General features: G+C 40.7%; 1 protein-coding gene across 1 annotated transcript; it reads left to right on the top strand.

The window, feature by feature from the left end:
- The first annotated feature begins 4,329 nt into the window (after positions 1-4,329).
- On the top strand, positions 4,330-7,487 carry LOC113615388 (filaggrin-2-like). The gene is given in 5 exon segments (XM_027097740.1): positions 4,330-4,467; positions 5,492-5,513; positions 5,516-6,116; positions 6,379-6,939; positions 7,406-7,487. Coding segments are annotated over 5 exon segments (1,404 nt in total).
- The last annotated feature ends 4,860 nt before the right edge of the window (positions 7,488-12,347 follow it).

The following is a 12,347-nucleotide window of genomic DNA, read 5'->3' as shown; positions in this document are numbered from 1 at the left end:
ATGAGATGTGGAAACAAAATTCAGCTGATATTCAGAGGAAAAACCAAAAGGTGGGACTTTCACAGATACAATTAAATTTGTTTTTAATATTCTAAGGTATTGCTTCGCCCTCAAGACAGCCCATTTGCCAATAGTACACAAGCTTCACCAAATGGACCTAAAATCAAACAGTCTGGTAGGTCCTGAGAACCCAGAGCAGTGTGGATGTTGAATGAGCAGAGGATGATGAGATGAGTGGAACAGGGCAAGAAGAAGGTCCAGACCTGGAGAAATGGTATAGCTGAGATTGTGCCCTAGCCCCTGACTCCAGGCCTCTGCTTCATTGGACTAAACAACCTTTCAGAACCCAGGCAGGCAAAATTCTCTGCAGGTGTCATCAAATTGATCCTTAGAAACCATCACTTTGGTTTCTTTCCAAATAGTGCTTAGGCCTCTGGCAGGACCATAACTGTTCTCCAGAATTGCAGCTGAAATGATCTGACGTGTGCCCACTTATTCCCTGACACTAATAACACCTTGTAGTTATTACAGAGGGGAAACAGAAGCATTGAGGAGTGAGGAAACTTACTTAAGAACACTAACTAACCATGACTTAGTTGCACAACTCTGTGAATATACTAAATACCACTGAATTATATACTTTAAAAGGCTGAATTTTATGGTATCTTAATTATGTCTCAATAAAATCGTTATTAAAAAAAATCATGACATCTTCTGGGGCAATGCTTTTGACAGATAAGTAGTATTTCTGCCTTTAAAAGCCAACTGTTAGCTCCTAATTTATTTTTATCAAACATGATTGAGTGCCTCCTAGGTGTAAAACACTGTGATAGATGCTATAAAATATTTTTAAAGTATCTTGCAATAATTATATCGTTTACTAACCTTTATTATATGCCAGATAGGTACTAAACAATTTCACATGTTATCTTAAGTAATCTCCACCAGTGAGGTAGGTGTTATTATAAAAATTGGAAAACTGAGGCTCAGAGGATTAGATAATTGCCCAAGGAACACAACCAGTAAAAGACAGAGCTGAAATCTGAACTCAAATATTTCTGACTCCTAAGTCTATACTTTTATTTAGTATGATCTGCAAGTCAAAAGAGGAAGAGAGATCAGAGCACAAAAAATAAAAGCGTGAGTGGCAGAGTTCTGAGAGCAGGCAAACTATGGAACTAGATTCAAAGTTCTAAACTAGAATCAAGTTGCAGTGAAAGGATGGCTTTAAAAGTCTACCTCAGTGTGGAGTCTGGGGGTCTGAAAGTCCTCCTGACACAAGAGTCATCTCAACAAAAACAAGCACAATTCCAAAAAATGCATACAATTGAAAATGACCATAATATCCAAGAGACAACATAACATTCTGTGTCGTTGTTTTGGTCTGGGATTCCCTGGCTATGAGAGCAATGGATACATCAGTGGTATATCCATTAACATTTTTTGAGCAGACACTCTCTCTAAGTGTTAACTAAGTCGTAGGCATTGTCTAGACAGTGAGGTAAATAAGATTAATGGCTTCCCTGAAGGAGCACCCAGATAGGAATTGATCGACCCAAAATATGTCGTATATACATGGTTAAGTGACAGGCTTTAGCATTGGACAGTATTGGTTTCTATCCTAGTGCTGCCACTTACTAGATGTGATTTTGGACAAATTATTCAATTTTTCTATGCTTTCATTTCCTTATCTGTAAAATGAGAATGATAATAATACAGACCTCACAGGATTATTGTGAAGAATAAATATATAAGCATGTAAAACTGCCATGGCAGGCGATTCCCTCAGGCATTATATTTGATATACTCTATGTATATAAATGACATTTTCCCAAGGGTCTGGGCCCAAAGCCGCCAGACTACCAATGGATAGCAGGATGCTAGAAGAAAGCCTACTCTAAATTCACCCTGAACACTTCTGAAAAAACTACTTTTATGTATAGCCCATCGACATAATTTTATAGCCTAGAAAAAAGCCTTCACAGGGACAGAGAGTATGTTTCTTCTCTTCCTGGCTGATAGCACTCCTTTTATTACTCTTTCACGTATTTCCTAAAACAGTGCATAATTTTTTGTGCAATAGGTGTATGTAATAGATACGCAGAGGTACGCTAGTATAATGGTTAAAAGAAAAGGCATTGGGCTTCCCTGGTGGCGCAGTGGTTGAGAGTCCGCCTGCCGATGCAGGGGACACGGGTTCGTGGCCCGGTCCGAGAATATCCCACATGCCGCGGAGCGGCTGGGCCCGTGAGCCATGGCCGCTGAGCCTGCACGTCTGGAGCCTGTGCTCCGCAACGGGAGAGGCCACAACAGTGAGAGGCCCGCGTATCGCAAAAAAGAAAAAAAAAGAAAAAAAAAGAAAAGGCATTATGATAAGGTAGATATAGGTTCAAACACTGGTTCCTCCACTTTCAAGCTGTGTGACCTTGGAGAGGACTCTTATGATCTCTGACCATGTTTCTTCATCTGTAAAATGGAATACAGTACAAACCTCATAGAAATTGTTGTGGAGATTAAATGAGATGATATGTGAAAAGAATTCAACACAATACCTAGTACATAGTAAATTCTCAATAAATAATAGCTATTATTATTGCAAAAAGACGTGAACTAGGCTATCCTAATGGCCCAGGTTCATTTTCAATTAAATAAGCATCTATCGTACACCTGCCAAGTATCTTACACTTTGCTACTTTTGGTGGGTACTAAAGGGATGGAACTACATTTGTCCTCTAAAACATAATCTCTGCTTTTCACAAGTGTATGACCCTGAGAAAAGTGTCGTGCAACGTGTCCTCATACTGGTAGGTGGGCCGGTACCAGCCTTTCTGCAATCATCTCAGAGATGAGAATGTGAAGAGGTAGGAAAGTAAACATGCACAGAGGTGGACTTAGGTTTGTTGAAATGAATCAGCCCATCCCACAGAGGGCAGCACCAACATGTTAGCTATATAAGGGCCACTAGCTCAATCCGTTGTCACCCTGCAAGCTGCATCAGGCTTTATCCTACTTGTTCCTTTGGTGAACCAGATGAGAGAAAATTCATCCAGCTATATCAATGGATATTTGGTTGGTTGTTGCCCATGGTAGAAATCCAGGGGTATGAGCTAAGGCAGAGTTAATATATATTTGGCCTTTCTGCCTTTCTTCTTCTTTTTTTTTTTTTGAAGTACACGGGCCTCTCACTGTTGCGGCCTCTCCCGTTGCGGAGCACAGGCTCCGGACGCGCAGGCTCAGCAGCCATGGCTCACGGGCCCAGCTGCTCCACGGCATGTGGGATCTTCCCAGACCGGGACACGAACCCGTGTCCCCTGCATGGGCAGGTGGACTCTCAACCACTGCACCACCAGGGAAGCCCTGCCTTCCTTCATTTTTGTTTCTTTCTTTTTTCTTCTTTTCATTTGCTTATTTGTTTGGTCAGTTTAGTTTATTCCAGGGTATTTTTAGAATAAATCTGTCTTTGTTGTGGAGAAGAATAATGTAAGTAGAAATCTGCCTTCTTCTAGGCCATTCCAATACTCTCTTCCTAATTATTTTTCATGCCATGTTTTCTGGGTTGTCTAGCTCAAATAGGGAAAAGACCAGCACTGTTGTAGAGTCCCATCCTTGGTCAGTGTCAATTTCCAGAGCTCCAAGATCTAATCATCCGCTAGTCAAACTACTGCCTACATTGCTGATTCTTTCCCCCTGATTATTGAAAGAGAACAGTGTTTGGTCAAGGCGTAGGTTAGGATACCTCCTGAGCGTTGATGAGGGCTATCTCATGCTTCTGAAGCACCAGGATAGTGTTGGCCCACTTTGCCCATTTTTAATTTGTTAAATGCCTTTACAGTCCAGTTTAGCTTCTGGTACCCAGAGGGGAGGTAGGTATTCATGTTAGAAGGTCTGTTATTTTTGACTCAAGAAAACCATTGAAACTAGCCAGAGAGACTGGGGAAATAAATCTCGGCAGTTCTAGAAGACTTGGAAGCTCCAGGCTAACACCCAGAAAACCAAAGTACACAAAGTGTAGAGATACTGTGTTAAGAATATATTCATCCAGGACATGGAGATCTGAGATCTAGTCCCAGTTCAGTCAGTAACATACCATGACTTGATCTTAGTAACATAACTCAAAGTTAACAAAATTAGTTTTCACTGTGTTAAAGTGTGTTGTAACATCCGTGACCTATCCTTACTTGTTGTTGTATTTTAGGTTTAAAAGAGACAAGATATTTGAAAAATCATGATGATGATTATTAAAATCAGAACTGTTTAGAATTTAAAAGAAAATAAAATGAATGATAGGATCCTTTCTTTTCCTTCAGGTTCACTTAAAGCTGCAAAAAGATGACCAACCTCTTGAGAAGTGTTGTCACTGTCACTGATGTTTTCTACAAATACACCAAGAAGGATGGGGAGTGTGGCACACTGAGCAAGGATGAACTAAAGGAACTCCTGGAGAAAGAGTTTCGTCCAGTTCTGAAGGTGAGGACCATGTGCCAGGACTGAAAGCTGCTAGGGTCCTGTATATTCTCTGTTATATGACTAAAGAGTAGCTAAAAAGTGCACAGTCCCCATGGCCTTTGAGCTAACTCTATGAGCAGTACTTTTTGAGGACATCCAAAAGTCTGTTGAGGCAGTGTTTACTTTTAGAAAGGTGAATGTTTTCTTCCTCACTTTCCTGTACACTCCCACAATGCAGACCTTCAGACTTTTTCATGCCCCCAGGTTTTTCCTTCTAAAATAGCAGAAAATAAATTTGTGCTAAGATATCAATTTATAAATTACCCTAGTAAACGAGGAAGAAAAGGTGTAAGAGAGGGAAAACATCTATAAGGGGAGTCAATCAAGTAGCCAAGGTGACTAAAATCTGAAAACAAAATACAAGCATTTTTTTCATCTACTTCCATCAACTATTAGCTTCAAAATTATAGATCGTGGGCTTCCCTGGTGGCGCAGTGGTTGAGAGTCCGCCTGCCGATGCAGGGGACACGGGTTCATGCCCCGGTCCAGGAAGATCCCACATGCCGCAGAGCGGCTGGGCCCGTGAGCCATGGCCGCTGAGCCTGGGTGTCCGGAGCCTGTGCTCCACAAAAGGAGAGGCCAAAACAGTGAGAGGCCCTGTAACGCAAAAAAAAAAAAAAAAATTATAGATCGTAACATAGAATATATTAGTATGCAAGACTTAAAATGTATGTAAAACTAAAATACACCAGGTACTGAACTTGGTTTATTCAGCTCCTTCCTGTATGCCATACCTGAGTACCTAGTTTTCTAGCTTAGGTCCTTGAACTGTATCCTGCTGAGGATTCCAATAGCTTTTATTCCTTTCTATCACCTCTTCACACCTGCTAGGTGCTGTTAGGCTGCCTTAGCCTAAAGTTATTTCTTGGTTGGATTAAAATACCTAACATCAAACATTCACAATTCTATAGCTCTACCCAAATATTTTAGCTGAGAATATGGACTAGGCTGACCAGGTCTCCTTTGATGTGTTGCTTGTATACAGAACCCAGATGATCCAGACACAGTGGTGTCATCATGTATATGCTAGATCGAAATCATGACCAAAGAGTGGACTTTACTGAGTTTCTTCTGATGGTATTCAAGCTGGCTATGGCTTGCAACAAGGTTCTCAGCAAAGAATACTGCAAAGCTTCAGGGTCAAAGAAGCACAGACATGGTCGCCGACACCAAGAGGAAGAAAATGAAGCAGAAGAGGAAGAAGAGGATACATTCGGACAAAAATCAGTTTACAGATATTCAAGTTGCAGTGAGGGAGAGGAGCATGGTTATGGTTCTGAGAGCTCGAGGGGAACTGTGAAACATAGATGTGGGTCCAGCTCTAGGAGGCTGGGAAGGCAATGTGGTTTATCTAGCTCAGAGAGACAAAAGGGATCTGAAAAAAGGCTCCTTGGGTCCAGCTCTGGTCACTCATAGAGTAGTGGCAAAGAAAGACATGGTTCCAGCTCTGGAGAGCTGGAGGAAAAAAGAAACAAGTCACATGTTAGCCCCTCTAGGGAATCTGGGGAGGAATATGAACCTGAATCTGGATCAAAGAGTGGGGGAAGGAAAGGTCATGGTGGTCTGTCACGTGGATTAGATGATAGTGAACATGATTCAAACTTTACTTAGTCAAGGAGTGCAGGACAAAAACTTGGGTCTAGCTCTAAAAGTTCAGGAAATGGTTGAAGGGAAAGCCACGCATGTGGTTCCAGCAGTTCAGGTGGGTGTGGAAGGCTACAAAACGCTTCTAGTTCTTGTCAGGCAGGTAGATTTGGAGGGCAAGGAAACTAATCTAGCTATACCCAATCAGGTTATCAATCAGGAAGTAGGGGAAAAGAAGGTCACAGATATATCTCAGGAAGTCAGTCCTCTGGATATGGTCAACATGAGCCTAGCTCCTGTAGCCAGTCTTCTAGTCAGAGAGGATATGGATCTAGAGCATGTGGTCAGCCACAGAACTGTGGAGGACAACAGGGAACAAGTTCAAGTCAGTCCTCTTGTTGTGGACAATATGAGTCTGGAGTACGTCAGTCTTCTATTTATGCTCAACATGGATCTGGTTCCCATGGATACTCTTCAAATTCTCACCAAAAAGGGCCTGGTTCAAATGAATTTTCTAAATGTGGTCAACATAGATCCAGCTCAGGTCAGTCTCCTGGCTTTGGACAACATGGGTTTGGACCAGGTCAGTCCTCTGGCTTTGGACAACATGGATCTGGCTCAGGTAAATCCTCTGGCTTTGGACAATATGGGTCAGGCTCAGGTCAGTCCTCTAGCTTTGGACACCATGCGTCTAGATCAGGGCAATCTGGCTATGGCCAACAAGGGTCTAGCTCAAGTCAATCATCTGGCTTTAGCCAACATGGGTCAAGTTCAAGTCGGTCTTCTGGCTTTGGACAACATGGGTCTAGCCCAGGTCAATCCTCTGGCTATGACAAAAATAAATCTAGGGTAAGTAGACAAGGAAGCAATGGGCCTAGTTCAAGCAAAAAGTGTCCAATATGTAGAAAACCAACAACAAATTCACCCCACAGTCAAACAAGAGGAAGCAGTCAGGAAAGAACTACTCAGAGTGATAATGAAAGAAACAGGGGTCACAGTATACCAGGAAGTCACACTGACAATAATGACAGCATTCATGGACATAGCCAGAAAAGGCCAGGATCAGGTCAGGAAAGGAGACCGTCCAGAAGGCAGGAAACAACACATAGCCAGTCAAATGACAGTGAAGCAAGTCAGATAACTGGGAAAGATATTCAGCATTTACCCATGGACATTCTGGAAATGACCATAGAGAATTGAGATCTAATACAAGTAGAAATAAAAATACAACCCATGGACAATCAGGAGAGAGAAGTAGACACTCTAGTATAGGTCATGGAGATACAGCAATGACCCATGAACAATCAGGATCTAGCACAAGAAGACAAGAATCTACTCATGGTGAGTCAAGGGATACCATGACACATAACGAGATTAGTCGTCTATATTCTGCATAAGAAGAATCCAGCAGAAGTGGAAGAAAAGGATTAGTCAGAGTGAGTTCAGTGACAGTGAAAGGCATTCAGGAGTCTCACACAGACACTCAGGATCCACTCATGGGCAGGTTGGATCTCAACATGGCCAGTCAGGATCCACAGTTAGAGAGAGACAGAGAACTGTTCATGGGCAAACTGGATCTCAACATGGAGAGTCAGGATCCACAGGTAAAGGGAGACTGGGAACTGCTCACAGACAGTCAGGAGACACCACACAGTCCACACAGTCCACGTCCAATACAGTTGGAAGACAGGGATCTAGTCACAGTGTCCAGCGACAGTGAAAGGCATTCAGAAGTCTCAGAGACACTCAGGATCCGCTCATGGGCAGGCTGGACCTCAACATGGACAGTCAGGATCCACAGTTAGAGGGAGATAGGGAACTGCTCATGAACAGTCAGGAGATACCACTAGACACGTCCACTCTAGTCATAGACAATCCACACGGTCAGGATCCAGTACAGCTGGAAGACAGGGATCTAGTCACAGTGAGTCCAGTGACAGTGAAAGGCATTCAGAAGTCTCACAGAGACTCTCAGAATACACTCACGAACATTCTGGGTCTGCCCCCAAACATTCAGTCACTAATACAAGCAGAGCACATGAACATTCAGGAGATACATCTAAGCGCTCAGTATCAGATCAAGGGCAGATGTTGACTCATGAACAATCAGGATCCAGAAGTTCAGGGAAAGAGGTATCTTTCCATGGACACACAGGAGACAAATCTACACACTCACAGTCAGCTCGTAGGCAGACCACATCTACTCATGGACATTTAGGATCTGGCACAATAGAGAGACATGGGTCCAGTCACACACAGTCACATGATACACATAGGCAGTCAAGGGATAGCCTAAAAACAGTCAAGTAGCAGCCATGCTCAATCTGGTATGTCATTCTCAGTCACAGATTAGTGGAAGACAAAGACATGGATCAGGTCAAGGGTGGAAACATGGCAGTTATGGAAGTGCAGCATATGACTATGGGCAGTCTGGGTATGGACCTTCTGGGGCCAGCAGAACAAGGAGTCGTAATTCTAGTCCTTTGAGGTCAACAGATAGAGCTGCAACCAAGCAAGTGTCTAGACATGGACAATCAGTTTCTAGTTTTGACCATACGGGATCAAAAGCAACAGAGCAAGAAGACAAGATTCAAGTCATGGACAGTCAAAGACAAGGCAGTCAGCTGATTCCCATAATCATTCTGGATTCAGTATAACTAGAAGGCAGGGATCTAGCCATGGGCATTCAGTACCAACACAGAAACAGTCAAGAGACATCCATGTTCAATCTGGAAGGCAGGGATCCACTCATAGCAGTCAGCCAAGTGACCACTCTGTATCTGGCCATGGAAAATCCTTAGCAGCTCACAGCCATTCAGATTTTAGTTCAACTAGGAGGCAAGGATCCCATAGTGATAGTACAGGGCATTCAGAAGATTGTGGGGAAAAGATTCATGAACAATTAGGATTGAGGCATAGACAATCAGAGTTCAATACAATAGGTATACATGGATCCAGCCAGCAGCTCTTGGGAGATACATCTCATGAGTTGCTATGATCCAGCACAAATTTAGCAACACAGGGATCAAGTGATGGACAATCAGGAGATATCCAGGGTCAATCTGGATTCAGCACCAATGATAGACAAGTATATAGTCATGGTCAATCAAGTGACAGCTATGAGCAGTCAAGTGGCAGTCACTCACTTGATAGCCAAGACCCTATGGTAACTGAAGAGTATAGATATAGGTATTTATCAAGCAGTATAAACACATGGAGTGGGGAAAGGCAAACGCAAGAGTCTGGATCGAGTCAGTCAGGGACCATGAGAAGATAGAGTCAGGATGTGGATGATAAGCAGACAAGAGACTCTGAGGCCAGAGGTTACCATGGAAGAGAGAGAACAGACTCTGGTTCCTTTTACTTAGATAGCAACACCCCACTCTGTGAGTATGTCCAAGAACAAAGGTGCTATTACTTTGAATAATAATTTGAAACCAAAGGAAAACAAACTAACTCAAGATAAGAACTAACCCAGAGGAGAAATGAGATACACAACATGGGATTAAGATATTTAACATGGTCCTTTCTTTTGGTAGTGGAGGTATATGTCTGATCTTTTATTTTAACTGTAGCACTGTATTCTATTTCTTTTGTTTGGTGCAAAGCTTTTTTGTAAGGCTCCATAATCATTGAGCTCTTTGGTTAGAAAATAGTGGATGGAAGAAGTAAATTGAATTTGGGACTACATTTAGAATGATATGACAAAGTGATTGGGTGCTCTGGAATAAAGTGAGCATTTAAAAAATTTCTGAGACTTAAATTTTGGATATTCCAGATTGTTTTAATTGAATGTTAACAAACCTAACCAGGAAGCTAAGAGACATGGTTTAGGAGCCAAAATTTCCCTAATAACATTATAATACATTCCATGTCCTGAACAAAGAATGTTGTAGTACTTGAAGATTCAGAATATTTGCATCTTTTGTGCCACCACTGGAACTCTGTACTACTACTTTTGAACTTATTGTCATGACTGCCTGGATACAGGATCCAGAAAATTGTATTGTGTAAACATTGAAGTAAACTTTCCATCAAGGTATATTTTGTCTTCTCTTTTATCTTCACAAAAACAAACATAGTCTCCTCCCATGGGGTCAGATGCACATTTCTTTCTTCTACCTCTGGACACCTAGATGGCAGGAAAATACCTGAATACTATTAATAGGGAGTCCAAAGAAGGCAAAACTCAATCACGTCTGATCTTTTCCTCAATCTAATCACTGTCCAAAGCATTTATAGGAAGAAATGTTTTATGCTGAGGAGTTGATCTCAGATACTTTGGTTAATCATGATCATCAAAGCAATCATTATTAAACATAACCCTAAGTGGCTATTTCCTGAGACCACACAAGCTCTGAAAATAATAAGAGTTGAGTCACAGACTTTCTCTGTCAAATATATTAACGGAAATATCCCTTAGCAATGGAAGCTAATGGGAGTGGAGGCTGATGGGGTCCTGAAGTTTCCAGTCAAATAAAAACAATTAAAAATATACTCCTCCCTAGGAGGAAAAAAATATGTGAATTTATTATAAACAGAAAGAGACATAACAAGGAGTAGAAAACTATGTACAAAAGATACTAATTTCAGTAGAAAGTTTACTGCTGTAAAATCAAAAGGAAAAGTCCACAATGTGAGAACTAGTACAGACTTTAAAGATCATCCCCTTAATTTACAGATTAAAAGAAAAAAAAGCAAAGCATATTTAATCTAACCAAAAAGAGTGATAATTCCTTAAATCAGAATTTGATGCTCCACCATCTTCTCCTCCCCCAAAAAACTCAAGCTACTTTTCTTCAACCTTCTCATTTGAAATTCAAACTAAAGTACAGTTCATCAATGGGTGTTCAAGATCGCAGCCACTACTGGGGACAGAAGTTATATGAAAGACCAAAAAATAGTCTCATTCTTCTGATTAGACTTAGAACATATTCCATCTAGTTTTTAATATTTCATTTTAAGAACTATACAAACTTTAAATCATGCTATGTGATTAATAGAACACTAGTCATATTAGTTTATTAGTGAAAGAAAATAAAATTATTGTTCTACTATTAACGACACACACAAAAAATAACTGAGTATGTGGTAGTTAACCCTAAGTGGTAACCAATTCATACAAATCTATCCATCATCATACTTTCATTGAATAAATGCTAATTACCAAAGAATAGTTAGAAATTTAAATATTATGCTTAATCTCATCCAGTCAATTTCTATTGTAGGTAAAGTAAATGAGACTCAAAGAGATTAACTTGCCCATATCATGCAGATAATTAGAAGTGCTGCTATGACTAGGGTATAGGTTTCTGATTCTTAAACCAAAGCTCTTTCCATTCTGCCAGGGGCTCTGCACTCATTCCATTCATTTATAACTTCCACATTCTTTAATCTCCAATTATAAAATTTAGGAGTATCAAAAACTTCACCAGTTCCCTGAATCAATGTTAATTTGCCTTTATTGTATTTGTGTGTGTATAAATACATAGGATCAAATATTTATCAGTGATTCCCATAATCCCTTGACCACACTCATTTGAGTTTAAATATAATGAAAAAATTATATTCCAGACTGCTAAAACCATCAATAATTTTGTTTTAGTCAAATTGAAGGCAACTGTCCCTTGTAAATTACACCAAAAGTATTCTAAAATAGTTCAAAAAGAATTACATATTCCCCTTCTAAGATAAAAGGAAAGATAAAAGCAAGACAGCAGGTATGGTCTACAAGGAAAACAGTTAGAAAATGTACTGCACCCATATGGAACCCCTATGAACAGTTGAATTTCTTAGATGCAATTCTGCTGGGAAATTAGTCATAGGGTATGTATGACTAGAGATTTTCCCTCTACCACCACGTGTGTGCCAGCATCCTATGGATAAAACATCTCTGTACCAAGGAACACTAAGTTAGGTCAAAGCATTCTTCAAAGCATGTCTGTACTGTCAGGGAGGAGCATGTGGCACTGAGGAGAAACTCTGAATGGCCAAATTAGGAGGAACAAAGATAAAATTCTTCTTTCCCCAAACTTTCTAGATAAAGATGACCTTTGGATGTGGGAAATTGAAGGTCAGTTTGTACTGGACACACTACATACACTGGTTGTTCTGCTGGAATGTAAGTCATAGTCCTCTGTGTTATGAGAGTTTATGATAACCAGAAAAGGCCTTCCGAAATAATACTACATGTAGTTTATTTTTGTGTATGGTGTTAAAGAATGTTCTAATTTCATTCTTTTACATGTAGCTGTCCA

This window comes from Aethalodelphis obliquidens, unplaced genomic scaffold (genome assembly GCF_003676395.1).
Source record: "Aethalodelphis obliquidens isolate GAN/ISIS:26980383/991018 unplaced genomic scaffold, ASM367639v1 scaffold116, whole genome shotgun sequence".
NCBI lineage: Eukaryota > Metazoa > Chordata > Mammalia > Artiodactyla > Delphinidae > Aethalodelphis > Aethalodelphis obliquidens.
The sequence above is the reverse complement of the archived record's forward strand: the minus strand, read 5'-3'. Positions and strand labels throughout refer to the sequence as shown.